At 40.3% G+C, this 13,978-nt stretch overlaps 1 protein-coding gene across 1 annotated transcript in view; it reads right to left on the bottom strand.

The window, feature by feature from the left end:
- Pde11a (phosphodiesterase 11A) overlaps positions 1-13,978 on the bottom strand; it is a 381,530-nt gene that overhangs the window by 51,829 nt on the left and 315,723 nt on the right. The window contains exon 16 of the mRNA XM_046447555.2: positions 826-903. Coding sequence (XP_046303511.1) covers positions 826-903 — 78 coding nt within the window. The remainder of the gene's footprint in view (positions 1-825; positions 904-13,978) is intronic.

Here is a 13,978-nt window from a genome sequence, read left to right on the forward strand (position 1 = left end):
TGGGTGGAGCCCTGTGCTCCTGAGCTGCTGGCAGAGGTCTTCTGTAACAGTCAAGGGGCTGTGACAGAAAGCCTGCTCCGATCCAGATCCAGTGGTTGCCTGGTTATGCACAGTGTGTCCTAATGTCGCCTCTCAGGCTTCCCCAGTGAAATCCAGCAGTATGAGAAGGAAGAGCCACAGAAGGTCTGGGGAGGTGAGGTGGAGTCTGAGGCGGAGTCAGTGGAAGGATGGGGTTGAGTAGAGGAAAGGTACCTAACTACCTGGAGGGGCTGTGGACACTGCAGTGTAACAATGGTTTGCTGCTACTCTTCCTGAACACTTGGGAAGAGGTCTCCTGCAGCTTAGAACAGGCTTCCTAATTCCAGGCCCCCCACCCCCCACGCCCCACTCAGGTGGTTCTGATTGGTTTCTATCCACAATGCCTATGGGCTTTAAAGAAAAACCAAATTAGCTCTCCATTTTTCGTTGTGCTGGATGACTCTGCTTTCTAAACCTCACAAATCCCCAGCCTCCCTACTTGCACCCCTTCGCGCCCCGTCCCCCAGGAAAAAGTAAAAATGATGGCTTGTTGAAGCTGAACTAATTCCAACATTATTTTCTAATTTTGGAGGGAGATCAATGGAGAGAAGGCAAAAAAATAAATTGTAAGACAAAAAAGACGCATTCTTTATCTTATCTCTAGTTATTTAACTAATTTCAGAATGTTTTGAATGTAAGCTAAGATTCATTATTTTAAAAATCACTTATATGCTCTTAGTGCTGTCAGAAAAGTGTGACTAAATGTTCAACTAATGAAAAAACACATAAACATAAGCTTTTTCTTACCGAAATATATCACGATGGTTTTTGATACTCCAATCATATTCTCCTTTACTGACAAGTTCAAAGAATTCAGTTCTCTTCCTGCAGGAAAATCAAATGAAGAAAGGGGGAAAAAAACAGCTGAAATGAAATTTCTCGGGCTGTGGGGTGACATAAACACACTTATGGGGAAAATATAAGACCATCTGAACCAAGTAACTTGATATTTGAAATCATGAGGCTAAAGCACTATCAAAATAAATCATTTTTTTTAATGTTGAGGCTTCAAGAAAAAGTCACAATCATTTCTGAATGTATTTACAACAAAGGAGATTATAGGGCCATAAAACAGAAAACAATGTGGTACTGCATTTAGGATTATGTGCTGCGAAGCCCCCGTGACACTTTGTGAAAGTCAGAGAAGGGATGCAAGGACAAATAAAAAACAGAAACAGTCTGGAATGTTTTCTATCATTCAGCACAGAATTGAGCTTGCATGATGAACCAAGATAAGATAAACTCCCTGGTAGTAAATTTAAGACAAATATTTGTTTTCCAGGTTAGAAAATAACTATTTCACTACTTTAGTGCTTAAACACATTGGCTGTGGGGTCAGAAAGTAACTGTGTTAAACAGTGGCTCAGTCACCCACATGCTGTGCAACTTTGGGAAGCTACTTAAACCCTCTGAGCCTCATTCCCTATTATCTGATATGGGAACTATATCTGCTACCTCATGGAGTTATGCAAGGATTAAATGAGATGACCCATGCAAAGTATTTAGCACATGTCAGAAGGTTTTCAGTGTTCAACACATAGGCAACCCCCATGCTCCATGGATCTGGAGGCGTGCAGATATGGAAAAGACAAGGAACATCTTAAAATTGTGAAAACAGGGTGTCTTATTCCTATTTCCAAAAGTTTTTTAATCTAGTTATATGATTCTTTTTTCTAGTGAAAAAGGAAAAAAAAAAGAGCTCATCACCATTTTAAGAATTTGTCCCAAGTTTTCACCCTTTTGGCATTTCCCAAGGAGACAGCATTTAAAGGCTCACCACGCTCCATGTTCCAAACCACATCCTACACAAAGTACCATCTGAAGAGCTGCTCCCAGTAAGGAAGCCCTGGCCCAGTAGGTGTGAGCATGCTGCCTCACGGTGACGCCTCTCTTTGGGACACTACCCTTTGGAAGGCACTGAAAATACTGAGGTATAAAAGCCTGTTTAACCTTATTAAACTGTGGGATTCCACGTAGTACTGATGTTTTAAGGAATATATTTTTGAAAATACCACCACAACATACCGTTCATTTATGGTGGCAATCAGAATAGGATCTGAGAAACTTAGTGCTGACCCCTTGTATTTGGGAGGACAAAGGACACAATGCTGTGAACCACCAGCTCCCCTGTGTCTGGCCTGGTGCATACATCACCAACTGACCCTCTCTGGCTCTCTGCTCATTGGTCAGACTGACTCATCAACTTACCTGAAAGGGGTCAGGTCAGGAAGACAAGTGTGTAGCTCACTTCTTCATCCAAGACACAGACAGGTCTTGGACCTATCCCTTCAAGTGGATGCAGGCCCAGGACACACAAAAGCATGGAACAACGCCCAAGAGAACCCCCATGGTTGTCAGCAGAGATGGCAGGGTACACTAACATGAAAGGATCAAACAAACAACCCCCTCCTCTTTAGGTGGACCACAGTGTGTGGACCTTTTTTTGTAAACTACCATTTTCTTCATTTGGCCCACTCCCTCCTTAGTGACCATGATGTCTTTGTCACATCACCACCACTGACTGTGAACTGAAATAGAAAGAGAGGCAGAGGAGTGGGAAGTGCCAGGGTTTGGGCTCACATTGACTTGGGCCTGATGCTGTCACTTCCTGTCACTTACTGTCAGATTCTGGGTAAGTAACTCTAGATTGCTGAATCTCAGTGTCTAGTTTTGTGGTAAGATTTTTACACAAGTCCTCTGCTAAGTGTTCAGCACTAGTAGATACTCAACACCCCACAGCCATGGTTAATATGAAAATATAGTAATACATAGTATTGCTGCCAATAATAATATACACAGTGGGCCAATAGGGCTACCTGGAAACTGAAGAGTTTATTAGTCCTCCACTCTTGCTGAATAGAAAGTAGTCTTTTTAAAATTTTTGTGAAGCAGAAAGTTGAGTTCAACAAATATTTACTGAACATATACTCTGTGCCAAGATTTTTCTAGGCTTTATGGAAACAAGACATGGGTGGTACCTTTAAGGATCTTTGAGGTTGGCCAGGGCAAATTGACAGGTAATTCCCTCTTCAGATGTGATGCTAATGATACTGGGACTAAAGTGAGGTGAGGGTACCATGGGCACAAAACTTAAATGGGTGCTCAAAGGCTCAGCAAATGAGATGAATAATATTTTAATGCAGTATTCAAGAAATAAAAACCAAATACAAAATTCATGATGAACAAACTAACAAAATACTAAATAAAGACAAAATCTGAGCAGAGAGCCAGCCACAGAATGCACACCTATAATCCCAGCCACTCCGGAGGCTGAGGCAGGAGGATCACAAATTCAAAGCTAGCCTCAGCAACTTAGGTTTTTTTTTTTTCTTTTTTTTTTAAAAAAACAAAAGACAGGATCTGACCTTTTACTCATACAATCCACATCACTTGCCTCACCCAAGTCCTGGGCTTGATGAAGCTAACATTTATAGGCTCCTTTCTATGCAGACTTCCTGGGTTCTGTCACTTACTACCCACATGACTGACTGTGAGATGGTCTCACTGGGCTTCAGTTTTCTTATTCATAGAGAGTAATACTGAGATCTATCTTGAATGGTTGGTGGGAGGACTAAATTAAATGTTTATATAAAACATGTGGCAGAGTGCTTGGCAAAAAGTAGGTGCTCAGGAAGGACCATTACAGTTCTTAAGCTCAGAAGGGCTGAGTACCTGGCCCCAGGTCTCACAGCTGATGAGCGGCAAGACTGGAATACAAATGCAACCTGCTGGAATACCAGCTGCTCTAAACAGTTGAGAGAAGCCCAGGGTGTTAAAGGGGCACAGAGAAAGGCACTTAGCTTGGAGTGTCTGGAGGATCACGAAGGCTTTCTGGAAGTCATCATCCTTGTCATCCTATGCACCTGAGTGGCCACGTCAACCTATGAGTTATTCCAAGAAATCGCCAGAATGCAAGCTTCACGAGGACAGGGGCCTGGCCCATTTTTGTTCACTCCTATAAATGCCATGCCAGGAACAGTTCCTGACATGTAGCAGGAGCTCAGTAAATATGTGTGAAATTGATGACAGAATGAAAATGATTATCTCAGAGAGCTATTCATTTTTTAAAATAATTCTTTAGCCACTGATTTTACATAGATTCTAATTGTTCTAGGGGCTTCCTACATGCCATTTGGAGAGACTCAGGTTTGAAAACAATGTAAAATCTGTTCAGGGAAAATCCTGTCAGATTCTTGCAGACAAGATTCTAGCTGGAACCATAGCAACCTGCATGAAATATGAACACAATTCCCATTCAATCTTTGACCTACCTTCTACTATTGCTATGTATGCAGGTAGTGTGTTCAACATATGGGTCATAACATCTTTGGTGCAAAGCAGGGTCATATTGCCTAGGTGATCAACTCATTACAGAAAACAAATTCCTTTTTCAAAAAAATCCTATCTCTAACATGACAACTGAATAGCATCATAAGAATTAATTCCCCAGTGCTGGAAATTTTTATAGCTAGAATTTCTGGTATGAAATTCCTAAACAAACTAAACTCATAATTAGTCATGGCTTTCCACATGACATTAACAAAATTGGATTCTATCACATTAGGAAAAAAGAGAACATTCATTTCCCCTAGAGGCTGGTAGGTAAAGAAGGGGAGGGAGAAATCACTTCATAAAACATAAAAATGAGGCATATTAATGTGGACTTTCCCTCCATTGCCAAAGTGTGGCTATTTCATGACAGGTCTTCCAAGGTTTGGCTATGACCTCAGAAGATAAAGGGAGTATCACTGCACACTATAATTTTATCAAATTAAATATGAACATACACATGTGTGAGTATACACACACATATACATACAAATGTGTATATGTATATGTGAGTACGTACATGTATATGTATATATTAAATTGTTGGTCATAGAATGAGTTCTGTGTTGGAGTTTTCATTATTTTTATGGACTGTGAATGCTGTATGAAGCTTTTGACAGAAATCTGCCATAATTTTCTTATTTTATAGATGAGGAAACTCAAGGTGAAGTGATTCACCCAAGGTTCCAGGGCAGTTATTAGTAGACCGAGGTAGATTCCAGCTTTTTAGGTCTAGTCTCTGAGACAATCTCATTAATCTATTTGCAGTATCAACCTTTGGGGCTGGAAAGCCTTTCGTGTTTGAGTTTATGTTTAGTCATAGCTGCCAATCCTCATGAGATGTGATGGCATCATAGGCTGCTGTACTGAGGCAGAGCCAATCAAGGCGGACACCAGACAGGTCTCTCTATCATTAACAAGGGAATCCTCCAGGAAGAGCTCAGATGGTCAGGTTGGTGGTTCCCAGCTGCAGGTGGTATATTTCTGACCTCCTCCTTGGTGATAAGCATTACAAAGCAACAACAGTGAATTCACTGTGCTTTTGGGAATGAGTCTCCCCATTCAATCGCTCCTTTTAACATCTTTCTGTGTATATGTGTATAGATAACACAGAGTCAAAAGCATGAACATATGTGAAACTGTTGAAAAAAAAGCATTTTTTAGAACATGGGACTGTTAAAATGAATATTTGAAAATCCACAAAATTATATAATACTCCCCAGATTCACACTCCTTTGTCAAGAGGAACTATATCATTAACTTCTCAAGCAGATCATTGGGAACCTTGGTTTTCAAGGACAATGGCAAGCACCTAGGCTAGTGAAAAGCAACTTACTGGAAAATCTCATTTATAATCAGATATGTTTTTATTAGGCTTTTATCCGGCTCTGCTGACATATGTTCCACTCAGAAAAATAGCAGTCTTTAAGAAAGTTAAAATTACCCTCAAAAATAATTCTAAGGATTGGTTACCAGTCACCCATTACTACTTGAAAATCTTTCTGGTTTGTAATTTATCTGAAAAGCACCTTTTATTTATAAAATGAGAAATCACAATTCCTGTGTATATTTTCATCAGGATTTTTGGGTAAATTTATATATCTATTCCTATATGGACGTATATGTATCTTTATATATTCATATAATTCCTTTGAATCTACAAGAGGCCACAAATGTTAGGAAGGCTTTACTGCTGAGGTGGCAAATCATCACTGTGATTCTCCTGCGATTTTGACTCCAGAATCTCTAGGCAGGGGCTGGAGGCCTGGGCATGTGTGGATGGGGAGGTGGTTGCGGGGGAGGAGGATGTGTTTCCTTAGTGTCCTTATAGCTTGTTCAACAGGCAAATCATATATTGACCTCTAATTGCTAAATTCCGATTCTGGAAAGATTTCTGGGCTTTTGGCCCAAAAGCACTGGAGAGAGGAATAGGAGAGTAATATGCAGATGTTAACTCCAGCGATTATGACTCAAGAAACAAAAGTCATCTATTTAATTTTGAAATGAGTTTTCTCCTTGTCTTTGACTGGAACTGATAACACAAAGACCAGCTAAAACCCTGAATGAAACGACCTGTTCAATGCTGTGCTTTTGTTGATACAGTGACAAAATGCAGGAAATGAAAAGATGATAATTACTCTGTATGCTGAGAACAGAAGATTAGAAAACAGCAGTGTCTAAGGGTCGGTTCAGTCAAATCATAATCAGCTGGCAAAGAAGCAGTTTAAGCCATTGCTAGCTGGAAAACTCTGCAGTTACTCTGACCGCAGCCCTTTACTGGATGTGTCATCACTATTTGCTACCACTATTAAGTTAGCGCTTAGGAAAATATCGGTTGTTTTTATTGTTGATTGTGGAATTTGCATAGGTCATCTTTGTTGACCTCCCTGAAGGTAGGAACCATGTCTCATCCTCTGTGCATTCCCAGCAGCTAGCACAGTGTCTGCAACAGGAGGATTCAAAAAGTTGGATGGATTTCTCACTTGTATTCAGCTGTGATATTCCCTTGGTGGGGAGGCAGGGACAAGTATACTTGAAGATGCTTTGAAGTGTGTCATGAATTACCAAATTGGTTCTTCCATCAACCTACTTCATGGTCTGTTCTAACATCAGAGTAGCTGTAGCTGCTGAACTCATCAGGCTCTGTTAAAATATAAGGATGATTGGGAAAGACTAACAGGTTAAACTCCACTGGTCATCAACACCTTCCTAGGCTTTAATTTATCCTTTTTAGTATAGTGACCAGCTGAGTACAGTTGACCAAGGAAGTTGAAAGCATACAACATGGTGGGTTCTTAATAAATAATGTTTCAATGATGAATGGATGAATATTTCTGCATAGCTGTAGAAACATTTGTTGAATTTCCATTGTATTTTTAAATCAGTGTCTCCATAGCAATCTAATTTTTAAAAGGATAGTCAAACTATTACTCCAAACAACATAAAATATTTTATAGTACAATTTGGTTATCATCAGGTGCTTTGAGAAGCACTACTTACTGCATCCCCTTGAAAGACAAGAAACCATTAGGTTAGCAATGTTGCTGATGAATACTTGCAGAATGCAATTGGAAGTGGCAAATTTCGATTTGAAGATTAGTCTGATTAATTTAGGAAGTCAATCTGAAATGCATTGAGTACTTGCATGGGTTTATAAAATATGAATTGCTTGATAATTCTCAGTTTACATAGTAGTCTGAGTAATGTGGCATGGAGGTTGAATAGAGAGAATCTGAGGACTTTGGGCCAATACCCTTGGAAAGCCCAGGGATCCCTATCTATAAGATGGGAATAACAATATCAACCTTGCGGCTGTTAATGAGAGTTCAATATCAAAATGTTAATATTTTGAGAATGTGTTTTGTCAGATAGTGTGTCAGGTTTGGGGACTGCAAGAATGAGCTAAAGAATAAGGTGTCTTGATTCTGGGAGCTTCCATCTAACAGTGACACAAGGAGACATGTAATGCCTAGAACAGTGCTGGCCTGGAGCGTGCCTGATAGAGGAGAGATACAGTGTTATGCCAACACAAACTGTGGGAAATGGATGTTACTTTAACAACTTCAGTATTAACAACTTTAACAGTATTAAAGCTAATGAATTGCCCATCTGTGATACTCTAACTTAGCTCAACTAAGAGACTCTAATTGCAGTCTCAGCCGCCCTCCCTGCCCCAGTCTCCTGAGCAACTGCACTCTGCAGCTTCTATACTCACCCTGACTCCAGGTGCTGGACCTGTATTAATGGAACTCTCATTCGCCTGACACTTAACGCATTTGGAACCAGCCTCAGGTGTGTACGTGCTCAAGTTACTGCTGCCACTGATGCCTGAGTATTTTCAGGACTGGCCTCAGTTTCCCCTTTAGTACTCTTAAACTAACAACTAAACAACTTCAGAGAGAATGGCAAAGTGAAAAAGCTTCTGGAGTCCAAATACTTGATTTGAACCCCAAATTTGCTTTTTAACCTTGTGAGCAATTTACTTAAAAAAATATTTATTTATTTATTTATTAGTTGTAGTTGGACAAAATACCTTTATTTTATTTATTTATTTTATGTGGTGCTGAGGATCAAACCCAGTGCCTTGCATGTGCTAGGTGAGCACTCTACCACTGAGCCACAACCCCAGCCTGTGAGCAATTTACTGAGTTGCTCCAAACTTTGGTTTCTTATGCATATCCTGAGGTTAATAATATTACCTAATTTCTAGTTTCATAGACATGCTTTCAATATTAACTGGGATGATGTGTAAGTTAGCACTCAGGAAAATATTGGTTATTTTTATTGTTAATTGTGGAATTTGCATAGGCCATCTTTGTTGACTTATATGCAGACATTTTTACAGGGCATCTGTGACATCTTTGAAGTTTTAACATTTGTGATTTTAGATCTATTTCTCTGCCACCCCCAGTGCCATCTTTTATGGTGCATATTTTATTAAGTTTTCTGGCTGAATGACTTCTTTTTTATAAGGTACTTTAAATTATCAAAGCTCCTTCATCTAGGTAACGTCCTTTGACTGCCACAAGGACCCCAGCAGTGTGGCACGGAAGAAAGGCCTATCCTCCTGCTGCCGACAAGGAAACCAAGGCAAAAGCAGATGGAGTGGCTCTCCCAAAGTCACGTGAGGGTGTATCGAATTCCTGCTTGAGCTGGTAAAATTACTGTTTAATTATCAGAGCCTTATTCATTGCAGGGACTCAGAAATAGGCACAGGAAATCAATTTCAGAAAATCAGTCAGCAGTAACTGAGTTTTCAGTGAGTTGGAAAATCAGACTGAATAATTAACCGCCAGACATGGGCCGTGAAACCTAGACATGCACATGGAGGGGTTTGTTTGTTTGTTTTTTATCTTGTGAATTCTGCTTTCATATGCCATTTGTACACAGAATCTCAAGGACACTCACAGCCATTTCAAATTAAGGTCAAAGTTTTTATGGTTGTTTAAAAAAAGTGATTCCACATTTCCACGTGTCTTACATTTTCCCCTTTAGAAGTATGGCAAATTCCTGCCCCTGGGAATGAGTCATAAACCCCTTCCCCAAAAGTGGGGATCTTCTCCCTGCCCCTTGTAGCCATTTCTAGAAGGACATTCTTCTTCCTGTGGGGAGATTCCTTTTTGGTTTTCTCAATTCTATCATGACTTTTGACACTAGGACAGAAACCCAATGATAATCAGACTTCCAGAACCAGTTGTAGGTGCTGCCTCACATCCTCTTGGCCTCCACCTTTCTCAGCCACTGCCACCACAAACAACAGCACAGCTCCTGTGTGGCCCCTGGCATTTTTCTGTCCTGGTCTGCTCTGATTCGATGTGTGGGACTGGGGATAGCTGCAGGAACACCCAGCCCTCAGGCACATGAAACCTGGAAATGTGTGGGGGCAGCACCCCTCATGGCAAACTTTGTCTGACAAAGATGGAGGCTGGTGGACAATTTTGAGATGTAGCATATGAGGCTTCTCAGTTGTCCACGCCTGGCTGACCATGGTGATTGCCAACTAGTAGATGTACTGTTAGAATGGCTTCCTTCTTTCCCCATTTCACTGTCCCAGCCACCCACCTCTTATTCTTGGTATTGTTTCCAAAACTAAACTAACTGCATGCAAGTCCTTGTCTCCAGCTGTGCTGGGTGAGAGAGCAACAGGAACCCAGGTTGGTTTTTATTTTACTCTGATCCAGATACATCTGGGAAGGTCAACAGTGTCATATTGTTTCCCCAATTCAAATGACATCTATTCTTGATTCATCCATTCAAGAGGGCATATGGTAATAGTGAAGAAAGCTCTAGAAGAGGAGCTTCTAGCTGGAACTCGGTTCCAGTTTTGCCAATAATTAGTTATGTGATTCAAGCTGCATGATTTAACCATTTGGACTTCAGTGCATGATCTGCAAAATAAAGGAGATGACTTGACAACATTTCCAAGATCCCTTCCAGTTCCATGACTGCATATTATGAAATAAAAGCATCTGGGGGACAGTCCTCCTCAATAACCCCAGGGGTTGTTTTGGCTAAAAATATGGCAATACTCTGCTGCAACTTCAGACAGACAAGGGAATCAGACCCCTGAAGGGCTAGATTAGAGAATGCACAGCTATTCAGTACCTCCAAAAACAATAACGCTTACAGAAAAAGAGCAAGCCAGCTTCTTCGGGAGTCAGCAAACATTAGCTGAGGCTGCAGCATTAAGATAAGAAGAGAGTAATGAGAAAACGACTGGCAACCAACTTCCTTGACTGCACTCCCACGGTCACTGGGTGACTCGTCACATCCCTAACAGGTCTTGATAAATGGACTCCAGTGGGGAGATTTTTTTTTTTCCCTCCTTTAAAAGTTACTTGGAGACTTAGCTTGGGAAAATTCTTCTACTTTGAGAAAAAATAACACATACCCCACAAGTGTCAGGGACAAGAAATAAAAGCATTAAAAAGATATAGGCTTTCCATAAATCCCAAATCAAAGAGTATCAATCCAGGAAAAGATGGAAGGTCATGATTGTTAAGTAAACCCAAGGGCCACAAAACATGCAAAGTAAATAGGTATGAAAGCAACTGAAATTGTAGTTCTCACCACGTATATGACATTTAAGATATTAAATCAGAATTATTATCTCAGAGGTGGTATTATCTCTGTTTTACACAGGAAGAAGAGGCTCAGAGAGGTAAATAATTTGTCCGATGATATGCAGCTAGTTAGCTACAGAGCTGGAATTTTTGTTTTTGAAGTTTATATTTTATATTATTAAAATAAATATTTACTAAGCTATTACATGCACATAGTTAACAAATCAAGCAGCACTAAAAGGCATATAAATAAAGTAGTGTGTTTTTGTCCTTTGTATTTTTGATGCTTTAATTTGATTGTTTTTATTTTGGCTATCATGTTCTTAATTTCAAGAGCAATCTCCATGGTTGCTCCTATTATTATTTTTAAAAGCATCCCATTCTTGTTTCATAGATGCAATACCTTGGTTTTTCAAGGACATTAACAACAGTTTTTTTGTTTTCTTATATGTGCCCCGCTATCCCCTATTGTTTTTCTCTTAATTCCATTTTCCCCCTGTTTGTTTAGGCCTCTGTTTTCTCATACTGGAGGCTTATAAAATATCATATGATTCTTGACTGTCTCTGTGTAAGTAATAATAAATAATTAAAAGCTAAGTAGGAGTTGTCTCTATGTGTGTGTGGTGTGAGGGTGGGGGAGTGGGTAGGGTTGCTAGATAAAATACAATAAGCCCAGTTAAATTTGTGTTTCAGATATAAATTCATTTTTAATATAAGTATGTCTCAAATATTTCAATGAACAATTATCCATTGTTTATCGGGAATTTAAATTTAACTGGACCTTCTGAGTACCAGGGATAGATCCCAGGGGCAGTTGATGTGAGCCACATCCCCAGCCCTTTTTAATATTTTATTTAGAGATAGGGTCTTGCTGAGTTGCTTAGGGCTTCGCTAAGTTGCTGAGGCTGGCTTTGAGCCTGCAGTCCTCTTGCCTCAGCCTCCCAAACTTCTGGGATTATAGGCACGAGCCACTGTACCTGGCTGGCTCTGAGTTTTCAATATGTACTGCTTCCATCTTACTGAGCTCCCTCTTTTGAGTCCTGCATCCTATTCCCACCCTGTACTTCTCTTGGGTCCAGGGTCCTTTTACTCTCTGTAGAATGGACCTCTGGCTCTCTGGGTAAGGAAAGGGGACTAACCTGGCCATGTTGGTGGAGGACATGATGGGCTCTGAGTATTCCATAAACTGGCTTGCTGGCCCTCTGCTTGCCTTTAGCTTTGAGTTCACATCCACCTTTCATAGAATTTTTGTCTCAAAGTCCCAAGACAGGTTTTATGGGGCAAACTAGTTTGCTCTCTAGAGCCCTCCTTGTCTGTGGATCCTGCTTTCTATTTCCTCTCTTCTAGGTCACCTACGGTGGCAGTTGCTAGGCCTTTCATTTTCCACAAATGTATTGGCATCTTCTGTCACTTGCTGTGTGACATTTATCTTTCATATTTATGCCTTTTTAATATTAAATTTATTTTCATTTTTGTAGACTTTTAGGAGGGAAAAGACATAGATGCTTGGGCTCAATACATCAGATTTTACTTAGAAGATCAAAGTGAGATTTAAATTCATGCAAATATAACTCCAGAGCTTTTATTACCCCCACAATACCATGTAAGTAATCTGTTGAGCAGAATCCAACAATAAACACCGTGGCAATACTGCTAATTGTCTACCCCAATATCCCTCCTTCCTTTCTTCTTCAGTATTAGAACTCCAGGTTTTTAGATGGGTATATTGTTCCCCAGAATAGGCTTCCTTTCCCAACCTTCCCTGAAGCTAGGTATGGCAAAGTAACTCAATTTTGACCAGTGAAATATAAGTTGAAGGGCGATGTGACAGTTTTCAGAACATTCTCCTAGACAGCTTACATTATCCTTTTGTTCCTTTCTTCTTTGTCCCTCCTTTTTCCTGGTGGCTGGAATGTGGACATTATGGCTGGACCTTGAGCAACTATCTGACAGAGAGGTGAAGACCATGTGTTGAAGGTGAGAGTATAGAAGAGTTGGAGGAGATCAGGACCCTGAGGACTTCACATACCTCCTCTACCACCTCCAGAGCGCTGATTTACTAACTTCTTTTATGTGACAGAGAAGTAAGTCACTGTTACTTTGGGTTTTCTGTTTCTCACCATTGAACCTAATCCTAAATGACACAATGCCAAAGTGCAGGAGGATTTAAAAGGGAGTAACACAGGACTTCCTAGAAAGGTAGATGAGATGAACTGAAGGATGGGCAGTTCAGCCAGATTGGGAAGGGGAGGGAGAGGATTCCATGCGGGAACGCTGATATGACAGTGGCTACTCGGCAGTGTTTCAAATGGTGATCTGTAGACCTCTCTGCTGTAAGTTGACACATCATGTGGAGGAGAAGTGGAAGATGAGAATGAAGGAAGATCGGGACCAGATAATGGAAGGCCTTGGAAGTTGAACCAAATTTACAACTTTCTTAGAAGGTAAGGGAGACACTGGAGGTTTTTTGAGATGGAAGTTAAAAATATAGGTCTAAAATGTGAAGGGGTAGAGCGAAGCATTTCAGAGTCTTCTTAATCAGGTAGTAACCTATGCCAAGTTAACACAGAAGTGAGGCCAGTGGAGGAAAAAAAAAAATGGGTTCAAGAACTCACATGTAGAAAAAAGGGGAAGGGCAAGTTATAAGGGATCTGGAAAAGAAGAGAGAAACAGCTGGATGTTGAGGGAAGCAAAGGAAGCAGAATTGACAAGGAAAAGTCCATAAACCTTCAGATATCTGACAAAGCCAGAAGATATCAGGGTCTTGGTGATTACTGAGAGCACAATTTTGATAGAATGTGGAGGTGAACTCTGCTCTCTTCTCTCATAATATGAATGCATACTAAGAAAATAGAGGAACTAACATGCTCTGTTTATCTAAAAAAAGTAGTGAAATAAACACAAGTTGAAAAGCAATTAAAGATCTTCATGGATTCAGGTGAAATAACTTGATAAGGGGGAGAAATTGTTTGGTCTTTAACATAGGAGACGACTGTGTATGTCAGAAG

Source organism: Marmota monax, unplaced genomic scaffold (assembly GCF_021218885.2).
Source record: "Marmota monax isolate L192 unplaced genomic scaffold, Marmota_monax_Labrador192_F-V1.1 WCK01_AAM20220418_F8-fsc00007, whole genome shotgun sequence".
NCBI classification, from domain to species: Eukaryota; Metazoa; Chordata; class Mammalia; order Rodentia; family Sciuridae; genus Marmota; species Marmota monax.